General features: G+C 55.2%; 1 protein-coding gene across 1 annotated transcript in view; it reads left to right on the top strand.

Annotated features, from left to right (window-relative positions):
* The window catches only part of gabbr1b (gamma-aminobutyric acid (GABA) B receptor, 1b), a 586,011-nt gene that overhangs the window by 294,177 nt on the left and 278,894 nt on the right, over window positions 1-12,940 (top strand). Inside the window, 1 exon segment of the mRNA XM_068009633.1 lies at window positions 7,626-7,655. Within this exon segment, the coding sequence (XP_067865734.1) occupies window positions 7,626-7,655 (30 nt within the window).

Genomic DNA, 12,940 nt, shown 5'->3' on the forward strand with positions numbered 1-12,940 from the left:
GAGGGACAGAGTGTGATGGAGGGAGAGGGACAGAGTGTGGTGGAGGGAGAGGGACAGTGTGTGATGGAGGGAGAGGAACAGAGTGTGGTGGAGGGAGAGGAACAGTGTGTGATGGAGGGAGAGGGACAGTGTGTGATGGAGGGAGAGGAACAGAGTGTGATGGAGGGAGAGGAACAGTATGTGATGGAGGGAGAGGGCCAGAGTGTGATGGAGGGAGAGGGACAGAGTGTGATGGAGGGAGAGGGACAGTGTGTGATGGAGGGAGAGGAACAGTGTGTGATGGAGGGAGAGGGACTGAGTGTGATGGAGGGAGAGGAACAGAGTGTGATGGAGGGAGAGGGACAGTGTGTGGTGGAGGGAGAGGAACAGTGTGTGATGGAGGGAGAGGGACAGTGTGTGATGGAGGGAGAGGGACAGAGTGTGATGGAGGGAGAGGAACAGAGTGTGATGGAGGGAGAGGAACAGTATGTGATGGAGGGAGAGGGACAGAGTGTGATGGAGGGAGAGGGACAGAGTGTGATGGAGGGAGAGGGACAGAGTGTGATGGAGGGAGAGGGACAGAGTGTGATGGAGGGAGAGGGACAGTGAATGATTGAGGGAGAGGGACAGTGTGTGATGGAGGGAGAGGAACAGTGTGTGATGGAGGGAGAGGAACAGAGTGTGATGGAGGGAGAGGAACAGTATGTGATGGAGGGAGAGGGACAGAGTGTGATGGAGGGAGAGGGACAGAGTGTGATGGAGGGAGAGGGACAGAGTGTGATGGAGGGAGAGGGACAGAGTGTGGTGGAGGGAGAGGGACAGAGTGTGATGGAGGGAGAGGGACAGTGTGTGATGGAAGGAGAGGGACAGAGTGTGGTGGAGGGAGAGGGACAGAGTGTGATGGAGGGAGAGGGACAGTGTGTGGTGGAGGGAGAGGGACAGAGTGTGATGGAGGGAGAGGGACAGAGTGTGATGGAGGGAGAGGGACAGTGTGTGATGGAGGGAGAGGAACAGAGTGTGGTGGAGGGAGAGGGACAGTGTGTGATGGAGGGAGAGGAACAGAGTGTGATGGAGGGAGAGGAACAGTATGTGATGGAGGGAGAGGGACAGAGTGTGATGGAGGGAGAGGGACAGAGTGTGGTGGAGGGAGAGGAACAGTGTGTGATGGAGGGAGAGGGACAGAGTGTGGTGGAGGGAGAGGGACAGTGTGTGATGGAGGGAGAGGGACAGAGTGTGATGGAGGGAGAGGGACAGAGTGTGGTGGAGGGAGAGGGACAGAGTGTGATGGAGGGAGAGGGACAGTGTGTGGTGGAGGGAGAGGGACAGAGTGTGATGGAGGGAGAGGGACAGAGTGTGATGGAGGGAGAGGGACAGAGTGTGTTCGAGGGAGAGGGACAGTGTGTGATGGAGGGAGAGGGACAGAGTGTGTTCGAGGGAGAGGGACAGTGTGTGATGGAGGGAGAGGGACAGAGTGTGGTGGAGGGAGAGGGACAGTGTGTGATGGAGGGAGAGGGACAGAGTGTGATGGAGGGAGAGGGACAGAGTGTGGTGGAGGAGAGGGACAGAGTGTGATGGAGGGAGAGGGACAGTGTGTGGTGGAGGGAGAGGGACAGAGTGTGATGGAGGGAGAGGGACAGAGTGTGATGGAGGGAGAGGGACAGTGTGTGATGGAGGGAGAGGAACAGAGTGTGGTGGAGGGAGAGGGACAGAGTGTGATGGAGGGAGAGGAACAGTATGTGATGGAGGGAGAGGGACAGAGTGTGATGGAGGGAGAGGGACAGTGTGTGATGGAGGGAGAGGGACAGTGTGTGATGGAGGGAGAGGGACAGTGTGTGATGGAGGGAGAGGGACAGTGTGTGATGGAGGGAGAGGGACAGTGTGTGATGGAGGGAGAGGGACAGTGTGTGATGGAGGGAGAGGGACAGTGTGTGATGGAGGGAGAGGGACAGAGTGTGATGGAGGGAGAGGGACAGTGTGTGATGGAGGGAGAGGAACAGTGTGTGATGGAGGGAGAGGGACAGTGTGTGATGGAGGGAGAGGGACAGTGTGTGATGGAGGGAGAGGAACAGTATGTGATGGAGGGAGAGGGACAGTGTGTGATGGAGGGAGAGGAACAGTGTGTGATGGAGGGAGAGGGACAGTGTGTGATGGAGGGAGAGGAACAGTGTGTGGTGGAGGGAGAGGAACAGTATGTGATGGAGGGAGAGGGACAGTGTGTGATGGAGGGAGAGGGACAGTGTGTGATGGAGGGAGAGGAACAGTATGTGATGGAGGGAGAGGGACAGTGTGTGATGGAGGGAGAGGAACAGTGTGTGATGGAGGGAGAGGAACAGTGTGTGATGGAGGGAGAGGGACAGTGTGTGATGGAGGGAGAGGAACAGTGTGTGATGGAGGGAGAGGAACAGTGTGTGATGGAGGGAGAGGGACAGTGTGTGATGGAGGGAGAGGGACAGTGTGTGGTGGAGGGAGAGGAACAGTATGTGATGGAGGGAGAGGGACAGTGTGTGGTGGAGGGAGAGGAACAGTATGTGATGGAGGGAGAGGGACAGTGTGTGATGGAGGGAGAGGGACAGTGTGTGATGGAGGGAGAGGAACAGTATGTGATGGAGGGAGAGGGACAGTGTGTGATGGAGGGAGAGGAACAGTGTGTGATGGAGGGAGAGGAACAGTGTGTGATGGAGGGAGAGGGACAGTGTGTGATGGAGGGAGAGGAACAGTGTGTGATGGAGGGAGAGGGACAGAGTGTGATGGAGGGAGAGGGACAGTGTGTGATGGAGGGAGAGGAACAGTGTGTGATGGAGGGAGAGGGACAGAGTGTAATGGAGGGAGAGGGACAGAGTGTGATGGAGGGAGAGGGACAGTGTGTGATGGAGGGAGAGGGACAGTGTGTGATGGAGGGAGAGGAACAGTATGTGATGGAGGGAGAGGGACAGTGTGTGATGGTGGGAGAGGAACAGTGTGTGATGGAGGGAGAGGGACAGTGTGTGATGGAGGGAGAGGAACAGTATGTGATGGAGGGAGAGGGACAGTGTGTGGTGGAGGGAGAGGAACAGTATGTGATGGAGGGAGAGGGACAGTGTGTGATGGAGAGAGAGGGACTGAGTGTGATGGAGGGAGAGGGACAGTGTGTGATGGAGGGAGAAGGACAGAGTGTGATGGAGGGAGAAGGACAGAGTGTGATGGAGGGAGAGGGACAGAGTGTGATGGAGGGAGAGGGACAGAGTGTGATGGAGGGAGAGGAACTGTATGTGATGGAGGGAGAGGAACAGTGTGTGATGGAGGGAGAGGGACAGTGTGTGATGGAGGGAGAGGAACAGTATGTGATGGAGGGAGAGGAACAGTGTGTGATGGAGGGAGAGGGACAGTGTGTGATGGAGGGAGAGGAACAGTATGTGATGGAGGGAGAGGGACAGTGTGTGATGGAGGGAGAGGAACAGTGTGTGGTGGAGGGAGAGGGACAGTGTGTGATGGAGGGAGAGGGACTGAGTGTGATGGAGAGAGAGGGACTGAGTGTGATGGAGGGAGAGGGACAGTGTGTGATGGAGGGAGAAGGACAGAGTGTGATGGAGGGAGAAGGACAGAGTGTGATGGAGGGAGAGGGACAGAGTGTGATGGAGGGAGAGGGACAGAGTGTGATGGAGGGAGAGGAACAGTATGTGATGGAGGGAGAGGAACAGTGTGTGATGGAGGGAGAGGGACAGTGTGTGATGGAGGGAGAGGAACAGTATGTGATGGAGGGAGAGGGACAGTGTGTGATGGAGGGAGAGGAACAGTGTGTGGTGGAGGGAGAGGGACAGTGTGTGATGGAGGGAGAGGGACAGTGTGTGATGGAGGGAGAGGAACAGTATGTGATGGAGGGAGAGGAACAGTGTGTGATGGAGGGAGAGGGACAGTGTGTGATGGAGGGAGAGGAACAGTATGTGATGGAGGGAGAGGGACAGTGTGTGATGGAGGGAGAGCGACATTGTGTGATGGAGAGAGAGGGACTGAGTGTGATGGAGGGAGAGGGACAGTGTGTGATGGAGGGAGAAGGACAGAGTGTGATGGAGGGAGAAGGACAGAGTGTGATGGAGGGAGAGGGACAGAGTGTGATGGAGGGAGAGGGCAGAGTGTGATGGAGGGAGGGGGACAGAGTGTGATGGAGGGAGGGGGACAGAGTGTGATGGAGGGAGAGGGACAGAGTGTGATGGAGGGAGAAGGGCAGTGTGTGATGGAGGGAGAGGGACAGTGTGTGATGGAGGGAGAGGGACAGAGTGTGATGGAGGGAGAGGGACAGAGTGTGATGGAGGGAGAGGGACAGAGTGTGTTCAAGGGAGAGGGACAGTGTTTGATGGAGGGAGAGGGACAGTGTGTGATGGAGGGAGAGGGACAGAGTGTGATGGAGGGAGAGGGACAGAGTGTGATGGAGGGAGAAGGGCAGTGTGTGATGGAGGGAGAGGGACAGAGTGTGATGGAGGGAGAGGGACAGAGTGTGATGGAGAGAGAGGGACAGAGTGTGATGGAGGGAGAGGGGCAGAGTGTGATGGAGGGAGAGGGACAGTGTGTGATGGAGGGAGAGGGACAGAGTGTAATGGAGGGAGAGGGACAGAGTGTGATGGAGGGAGAGGGACAGTGTGTGATGGAGGGAGAGGGACAGAGTGTGATGGAGAGAGAGGGACAGAGTGTGATGGAGGGAGAGGGACAGTGTGTGATGGAGGGAGAGGGACAGAGTGTGATGGAGGGAGAGGGACAGTGTGTGATGGAGGTAGAGGGACAGAGTGTGATGGAGGGAGAGGGACAGAGTGTAATGGAGGGAGAGGGACAGAGTGTAATGGAGGGAGAGGGACAGAGTGTGATGGAGGGAGAGGGACAGAGTGTGATGGAGGGAGAGGGACAGTGTGTGATGGAGGGAGAGGGACAGAGTGTGATGGAGGGAGAGGGACAGTGTGTGATGGAGGGAGAGGGACAGTGTGTGATGGAGGGAGAGGGACAGAGTGTGATGGAGGGAGAGGGACAGTGTGTGATGGAGGGAGAGGGACAGAGTGTGATGGAGGGAGAGGGACAGTGTGTGATGGAGGGAGAGGGACAGTGTGTGATGGAGGGAGAGGGACAGAGTGTGATGGAGGGAGAGGGACAGTGTGTGATGGAGGGAGAGGGACAGAGTGTGATGGAGGGAGAGGGACAGTGTGTGATGGAGGGAGAGGGACAGTGTTTGATGGAGGGAGAGGGACAGTGTGTGATGGAGGGAGAGGGACAGAGTGTGATGGAGGGAGAGGGACAGTGTGTGATGGAGGGAGAGGGACAGTGTTTGATGGAGGGAGAGGGACTGAGTGTGATGGAGGGAGAGGGACTGAGTATGATGGAGGGAGAGGGACACAGTGTGATGGAGGGAGAGGGACAGTGTTTGATGGAGGGAGAGGGACTGAGTGTGATGGAGGGAGAGCGACAGAGTGTGATGGAGGGAGAGGGACAGTGTGTGATGGAGGGAGAGGGACAGAGTGTGATGGAGGGAGAGGGACAGTGTTTGATGGAGGGAGAGGGACTGAGTGTGATGGAGGGAGAGCGACAGAGTGTGATGGAGGGAGAGGGACAGTGTTTGATGGAGGGAGAGGGACAGAGTGTGATGGAGGGAGAGGGACAGTGTGTGATGGAGGGAGAGGGACTGAGTGTGATGGAGGGAGAGCGACAGAGTGTGATGGAGGGAGAGGGACAGTGTGTGATGGAGGGAGAGGGACAGAGTGTGATGGAGGGAGAGGGACAGTGTGTGATGGAGGGAGAGGGACAGAGTGTGATGGAGAGAGAGGGACAGAGTGTGATGGAGGGAGAGGGACAGTGTGTGATGGAGGGAGAGGGACAGAGTGTGATGGAGGGAGAGGGACTGAGTGTGATGGAGGGAGAGTGACAGAGTGTGATGGAGGGAGAGGGACAGTGTGTGATGGAGGGAGAGGGACAGAGTGTGATGGAGGGAGAGGGACAGTGTGTGATGGAGGGAGAGGGACTGAGTGTGATGGAGGGAGAGGGACAGTGTTTGATGGAGGGAGAGGGACTGAGTGTGATGGAGGGAGAGGGACAGAGTGTGATGGAGGGAGAGCGACAGAGTGTGATGGAGGGAGAGGGACAGTGTTTGATGGAGGGAGAGGGACTGAGTGTGATGGAGGGAGAAGGACTGAGTGTGATGGAGGGAGAGGGACAATGTGTGATGGAGGGAGAGGGACAGAGTGTGATGGAGGGAGAGGGACAGTGTGTGATGGAGGGAGAGGGACAGTGTTTGATGGAGGGAGAGGGACAGAGTGTGATGGAGGGAGAGGGACAGTGTGTGATGGAGGGAGAGGGACTGAGTGTGATGGAGGGAGAGGGACTGAGTGTGATGGAGGGAGAGGGACAGTGTGTGATGGAGGGAGAGGGACAGAGTGTGATGGAGGGAGAGGGACAGTGTGTGATGGAGGGAGAGGGACAGTGTTTGATGGAGGGAGAGGGACAGAGTGTGATGGAGGGAGAGGGACAGTGTGTGATGGAGGGAGAGGGACAGTGTTTGATGGAGGGAGAGGGACTGAGTGTGATGGAGGGAGAGGGACAGAGTGTGATGGAGGGAGAGGGACAGTGTGTGATGGAGGGAGAGGGACTGAGTGTGATGGAGGGAGAGGGACAGTGTGTGATGGAGGGAGAGCGACAGAGTGTGATGGAGGGAGAGGGACAGTGTTTGATGGAGGGAGAGGGACTGAGTGTGATGGAGGGAGAGGGACTGAGTGTGATGGAGGGAGAGGGACAGTGTTTGATGGAGGGAGAGGGACTGAGTGTGATGGAGGGAGAGGGACAGTGTGTTATGGAGGGAGAGGGACAGAGTGTGATGGAGGGAGAGGGACAGTGTGTGATGGAGGGAGAGGGACTGAGTGTGATGGAGGGAGAGGGACAGTGTGTGATGGAGGGAGAGGGACTGAGTGTGATGGAGGGAGAGGGACAGTGTGTGATGGAGGGAGAGGGACAGTGTGTGATGGAGGGAGAGGGACAGTGTGTGATGGAGGGAGAGTGACAGAGTGTGATGGAGGGAGAGGGACAGTGTGTGATGGAGGGAGAGGGACTGAGTGTGATGGAGGGAGAGTGACAGAGTGTGATGGAGGGAGAGGGACTGAGTGTGATGGAGGGAGAGGGACTGAGTGTGATGGAGGGAGAGGGACAGTGTGTGATGGAGGGAGAGGGACTGAGTGTGATGGAGGGAGAGGGACAGTGTGTGATGGAGGGAGAGGGACAGAGTGTGATGGAGGGAGAGGGACTGAGTGTGATGGAGGGAGAGGGACAGTGTGTGATGGAGGGAGAGGGACAGATTGTGATGGAGGGAGAGTGACAGAGTGTGATGGAGGGAGAGGGACTGAGTGTGATGGAGGGAGAGGGACTGAGTGTGATGGAGGGAGAGGGACAGTGTGTGATGGAGGGAGAGGGACTGAGTGTGATGGAGGGAGAGTGACAGAGTGTGATGGAGGGAGAGGGACTGAGTGTGATGGAGGGAGAGGGACTGAGTGTGATGGAGGGAGAGGGACAGTGTGTGATGGAGGGAGAGGGACTGAGTGTGATGGAGGGAGAAGGGCAGTGTGTGATTGATTGTTATATTGGTTTGTTCTTTGTGCTGTTATTTGTTTCTGGACCTGACAGTGTTTTTTTCTCCTCCTCAGTTGACAGGACTGTGAGTCGTCCTCCGCACAGTGAGTACTGAGCACATCATTGGTGACTGGCATTGGCAGGGGGAGGTGTTGGTGATTGTGGTTTATGTGAGGTTGTGAATTGTTTGGTGTGGTCACTTTTACTGTCCAGTGCTGTGTGTTATTCTGAAGATAATGTCCCTTCATACCTCCCCTGGGATTGTGCTGAGAGACGATCGATTTTGTGTGATAGATTTTACTGGGGTGGGGGGCGGGGGGGGGGGGTGGTCAGTGTTTGTGCTGCAAGTGACTCATCAGTAAACCTGACTTCATATCTGCTGGAATCGTTGTCCTTTCCTGGGTGATGTGAGCATCTGATAGCTCACTGGACCGTCATGGGCTGCCACCCGCCCGCCCTTTGCCTTCTGCCCCGGCGGCTGGTTGTTTGCCCACCCGTGACTGTGTACCCCGTGGCGCGTCTCTCTCTCTCCCACACTCAGTGTGATGTTTTTCACTTTGGTCGTAAGAATACAAGAGGAGAATATTTTTTCAAAGGTGTGAAACTTGGAAGTGTCGACGTTCAAAGAGACATGGGTGTGTCTGTACAAGGAATGCAGAAAGCTAACACGTCAGTACAGTAAGCAATTAGGAAGGCAAATGGCTTGTCAGCCTTTATTGCAAAGTGGATTGAAATACAAGAATGCAGGAATAAAGAAGTCTTGCTACAATTGTACATGGTGTGGTGCGACATCTGGAGTACTGGGTGCAGTGTTGGGCTCCACATTTAAGAAAGGATCCACATGCATTGGAGGCGGTACAGAGAAGGATCACTAAATTGGTCCCTGGGATGAGGGGGCTGTCTTATGATGGGAGGCTGAGTAAATTGGACCTATACGCTCTGGAGTTTGGTGGAATGAGAGGCGATCTCGTTGAAACATACAAGATTCTGAAGAGGCTGCATAGGGTAGACACTGAGAGATTGTTTCTGCTGCTCGGGGAATCTAAAACACGGGAACACAGTCTCAGGATAAGGGGCGGATCATTTAGGACATAGATGAGGAGAAATTACTTCACTTAGAGTATGCAGTAAATGGCAGAACCCTTAGGAGTATTGACAGGCAGAGAGATCTGAGCGTACAGGTCCACAGGTCACTGAAAGTGGCAACGCAGGTGGATAAGGTAGTCAAGAAGGCATACGGCATGCTTGCCTTCATTGGTCGGGGCACAGAGTATAAAAATTGGCAAGTCATGCTGCAGCTGTACCGAACCTTAGTTTGGCCACACTTAGAATATTGTGTGCAATTCTGGTCGCCACACTACCAGAAGGACGTGGAGGCTTTGGAGAGGGTACAGAGAAGGTTTACCAGGATGTTGCCTGGTCTGGAGGGCATTAGCTATGAGGAGAGGTTGGAAAAACTCGGATTGTTTTCACTGGAACTACGGAGGTGGAGGGGCGACCTGATAGAGGTTTACAAAGTTTTGAGTGGCATGGACAGAGTGGATAGTCAGAAGCTTTTTCCCAGGGTGGAAGAGTCAGTTACTAGGGGACATAGGTTTAAGGTGCGAGGGGCAAAGTTTAGAGGGGATGTGCGAGGCAGGTTTTTTACACAGAGGGTGGTGAGTGCCTGGAACTTGCTGCCGGGGGAGGTGGTGGAAGCAGGTACGATAGCGACATTTAAGAGGCATCTTGACAAATACATGAATAGGATGGGAATAGAGGGATACGGTCCCCGGAAGTGCAGAAGGTTTTAGTTTAGACAGACATCAAGATCGGTGCAGGCTTGGAGGGCCGAATGGCCTGTTTCTGTGCTGTACTGTTCTTTGTACTTTGTTCTTTGTAAAGTGCTGTGAATCTTTGGAATTCCCTTTGCCAGAGGGTAATGGCTGCTCTTTCGTTGAATACATTTATGGCCGGGATAGACAGATTTTTTTGTTTCTCAGGGAATCGGACAATATGGGGAGCTGGTGGGAATGTGGTGTTGAAGCCTCAGATCAGCCATGACCATATTGAATGGTGGAGCAGGCTCGATGGGCCATATGGTCGACTCCTGTTCCAATTTCTTGTGTTCTTGTGTTCTCCGCACTCCAGCTGCCCAGGACGGGTGGGAGGGAGTCTCTGGGTAGTGTCCAGCAGGAGTCGGAAATTGGCAGATTAATCGGAGCTTTTCCTGCTGCAGGTCCTCCCCTTCCCCTCCCCCGCCCCCCCCCCCCCCCCACCCACCTCGCCCTCGACTAGCTCCCACTGACACCCCGCCCCATCAGCTGTGATCACCTCACAGAGCAGGGGGCCAGCATCCTGAGCCCAGTATTGCCCCAGGTGCCAGTGCATTGAGAAGCAGTGGGAGCCTGAGACTCTCCCGGTCCGCCTCACTCTCTCACTCACTGCATTGAGCTTCCACACGCCACCAGGGCTGCTAAGGAACAGGCCATTCAACCCCTGCACTCTGTTGCACCGTTCAGTGACCGCACACAGCCCTCAATCCCCTTCGCCTGGCAAAAATCGATCCGCCTCACCTTCGAAAGTTTTCACTTGACTCCCCCCAGCGGCCCATCCCCTCCCCCTCAACCTCGGAGTCTTTTTTGGGGGAGAGAATTCCAGATTTCGACTCCCCTTTGTGTGTGAAGAAGTGCTCCCTGACAGAGTCCCTGAATGCCCCAGCTCTCATTTTATGGATATGCTGATTTCCCCAGTTCCTATCTATGTGTAGATTGACAGAGGGAGACCATTCAGCCCATCGTGGCTGTACTGGCTCTATGAAAGGAGCGATCTAATTAATCCCACACCCCAGAGTCCTGTTAATTTTTCTGGCTTCCGGTATTTATCCGATTCCCTTTTGAGAGTCATTATGGAATCTGCTTTCAGGGCCTGCACTCCAGATCACAACAACCCGCTGTGTAGATGTTTCCTCCTGTCACCTCTGGGTCTTTTTGGCAGTCATCTGAAACCTGTGTCCTCCGGTAACTGACCCTTCTGCTCCTGGAAACAGTTTCTCCTCAGTCGCACTCTCAAAACATTTCTCATTTTCAACCTCTCCATCAAATCTCCTCTTAACCTTCTCTTGCTGTAAGAATGACCCAGCTTCTCCGTGTAATTGAACTCTCTCATCATTTGAGTAAATCTCCTCTGCTCCCTCCCCAAACCCTGCTAATATTAAGCATTTCGAATGGATCACACCTCAAGTCTTCTGAATGCAGCTGAATACACGCCCACTTCAGGGCAACAGGAGGCTGCAAGCTGGATTCTGGCCTTCCAGTTCTGTAAGGGTTCTCCCAGTGAATCCCGGACAAAAAGCGAAAAGCGACGGCTGGCAGTGTTCCTGTGGGAAACCCATGCATCTGCTGTTACTGACGGAGAACTGCCTCAGTATTTCAGAGCTGGGTTTCAAACAGGGCGTGTCACAGACCCTGTCTCCTGCCCTCAGCAGTGAGCCCATCGCTGGCTGTAATAGCGTAGCGGAGGCTGTTGGAGAAGATCGTTCGCGGATCGCCGCACCCCATAGGGTGGAGAGAGCCGGCTGCCTCTAAACAATCCCGCTGTGCCTGACAGAGGGAGCTGGCCACACACACCAATGTATCATTAAAATCTAACAGGACAGGGAGCAGCAGCACTGGGTGGGTAAGAGGCAGTAACACACACAGCAAACAGAGACAAATATCCAGACTCACTCACCAGTAACCCCGACCATTATCGTCTATAATGTCACCCCCTGATACCCTCACTCCCTGTACCCTCACTCCCTGATACCCTCACACCCTGTACCCTCACACCCTGTACCCTCACTCACCAGTATCCTCACTCCCTGTACCCTCACTCCCTGTACCCTCACTCCCTGTACCCTCACCCCCTGATGCCCTCACACCCTGTACCCTCACTCACCAGTATCCTCACTCACCAGTATCCTCACTCACCTGTACCCTCACTCCCTGTACCCTCACTCCCTGTACCCTCACTCACCGGTACCCTCACCCCCTGATACCTTCACAACCTGTACCCTCACTCCCCGGTATACTCACTCCCTGTACCCTCACTCCCCGGTAAACTCACTCCTTGTATCCTCACTCCCCGGTATCCTCTCTCCCTGTACCTTCACTCCCTGTACCCTCACTCCCAGTTATCCGCACTCCCAGTTATCCTCACTCCCTGCACCCTCACTCCCTGCACCCTCACTCCCCGGTATCCTCACTCCCCGGTATCCTCACTCCCCGATACCCTCACAACCTGTACCCTCACTCCCCGGTATACTCACTCCCTGTACCCTCACTCCCCGGTAAACTCACTCCCTGTACCCTCACTCCCTGTACCCTCACTCCCTGTACCCTCACGCCCTGTACCCTCACGCCCTGTTAACCTCACGCCCTGTTAACCTCACTCCCTTTACCCTCACTCCCTTTACCCTCACTCCCTGTACCCTCACTCCCTGTACTCTCACTCCCCGGTATTCTCACTCCTTGTACCCTCACTCCTTGTACCCTCACTCCTTGTACCCTCACTCCCTGTACCCTCACTCTCTGTTAACCTCACTCCCTGTTAACCTCACTCCCTGGTATCCTCACTCCCTGTACCCTCACTCCCCGGTATACTCACTCCCTGTACCCTCACTCCCTGTACCCTCACTCCCTGTACCCTCACTCCCTGTTAACCTCACTCCCTGGTATCCTCACTCCCTGTACCCTCACTCCCCGGTATACTCACTCCCTGTACCCTCACTCCCCGGTAAACTCACTCCTTGTACCCTCACTCCTTGTACCCTCACTCCTTGTACCCTCACTCCCCGGTATCCTCACTCCCCGGTATCCTCACTCCCCGGTACCCTCACTACCTGTACCCTCACTACCTGTACCCTCACTACCTGTAACCTCACTCCCTGTACCCTCACTCCCTGTACCCTCACTCCCTGTACTCTCACTCCCCGGTATCCTCACTCCTTGTACCCTCACTCCCTGTACCCTCACTCCCTGTACCCTCACTCCCTGATACTCTCACTCCCCAATACCCTCACTCCCCGTACCCTCACTCCCTGTACCCTCACTCCCTGTACCCTCACTCCCCGTAACCTCACTCCACAGTTCCCTCACTCCCTGTACCTTCAATCCCCGATACCCTCACTCCCTGTACCCTCACTCCCTGTACCCTCACTCCCTGTACCCTCACTCCCCGATACCCTCTCTCCCCGATACCCTCACTCCCCGATACCCTCACTCCCCGTACCGACATTCCCTGTACTCTCACTCCCCGATATTCTCACTCCCCGATATTCTCACTCCCCGATATTCTCACTCCCTGTACCCACACTCCCCTATACTTTCACTCCCCTGTACTTTCACTCCCCTGTACTTTCACTCCCCGA

Source organism: Heterodontus francisci, chromosome 29 (genome assembly GCF_036365525.1).
Source record: "Heterodontus francisci isolate sHetFra1 chromosome 29, sHetFra1.hap1, whole genome shotgun sequence".
Classification (NCBI taxonomy): domain Eukaryota; kingdom Metazoa; phylum Chordata; class Chondrichthyes; order Heterodontiformes; family Heterodontidae; genus Heterodontus; species Heterodontus francisci.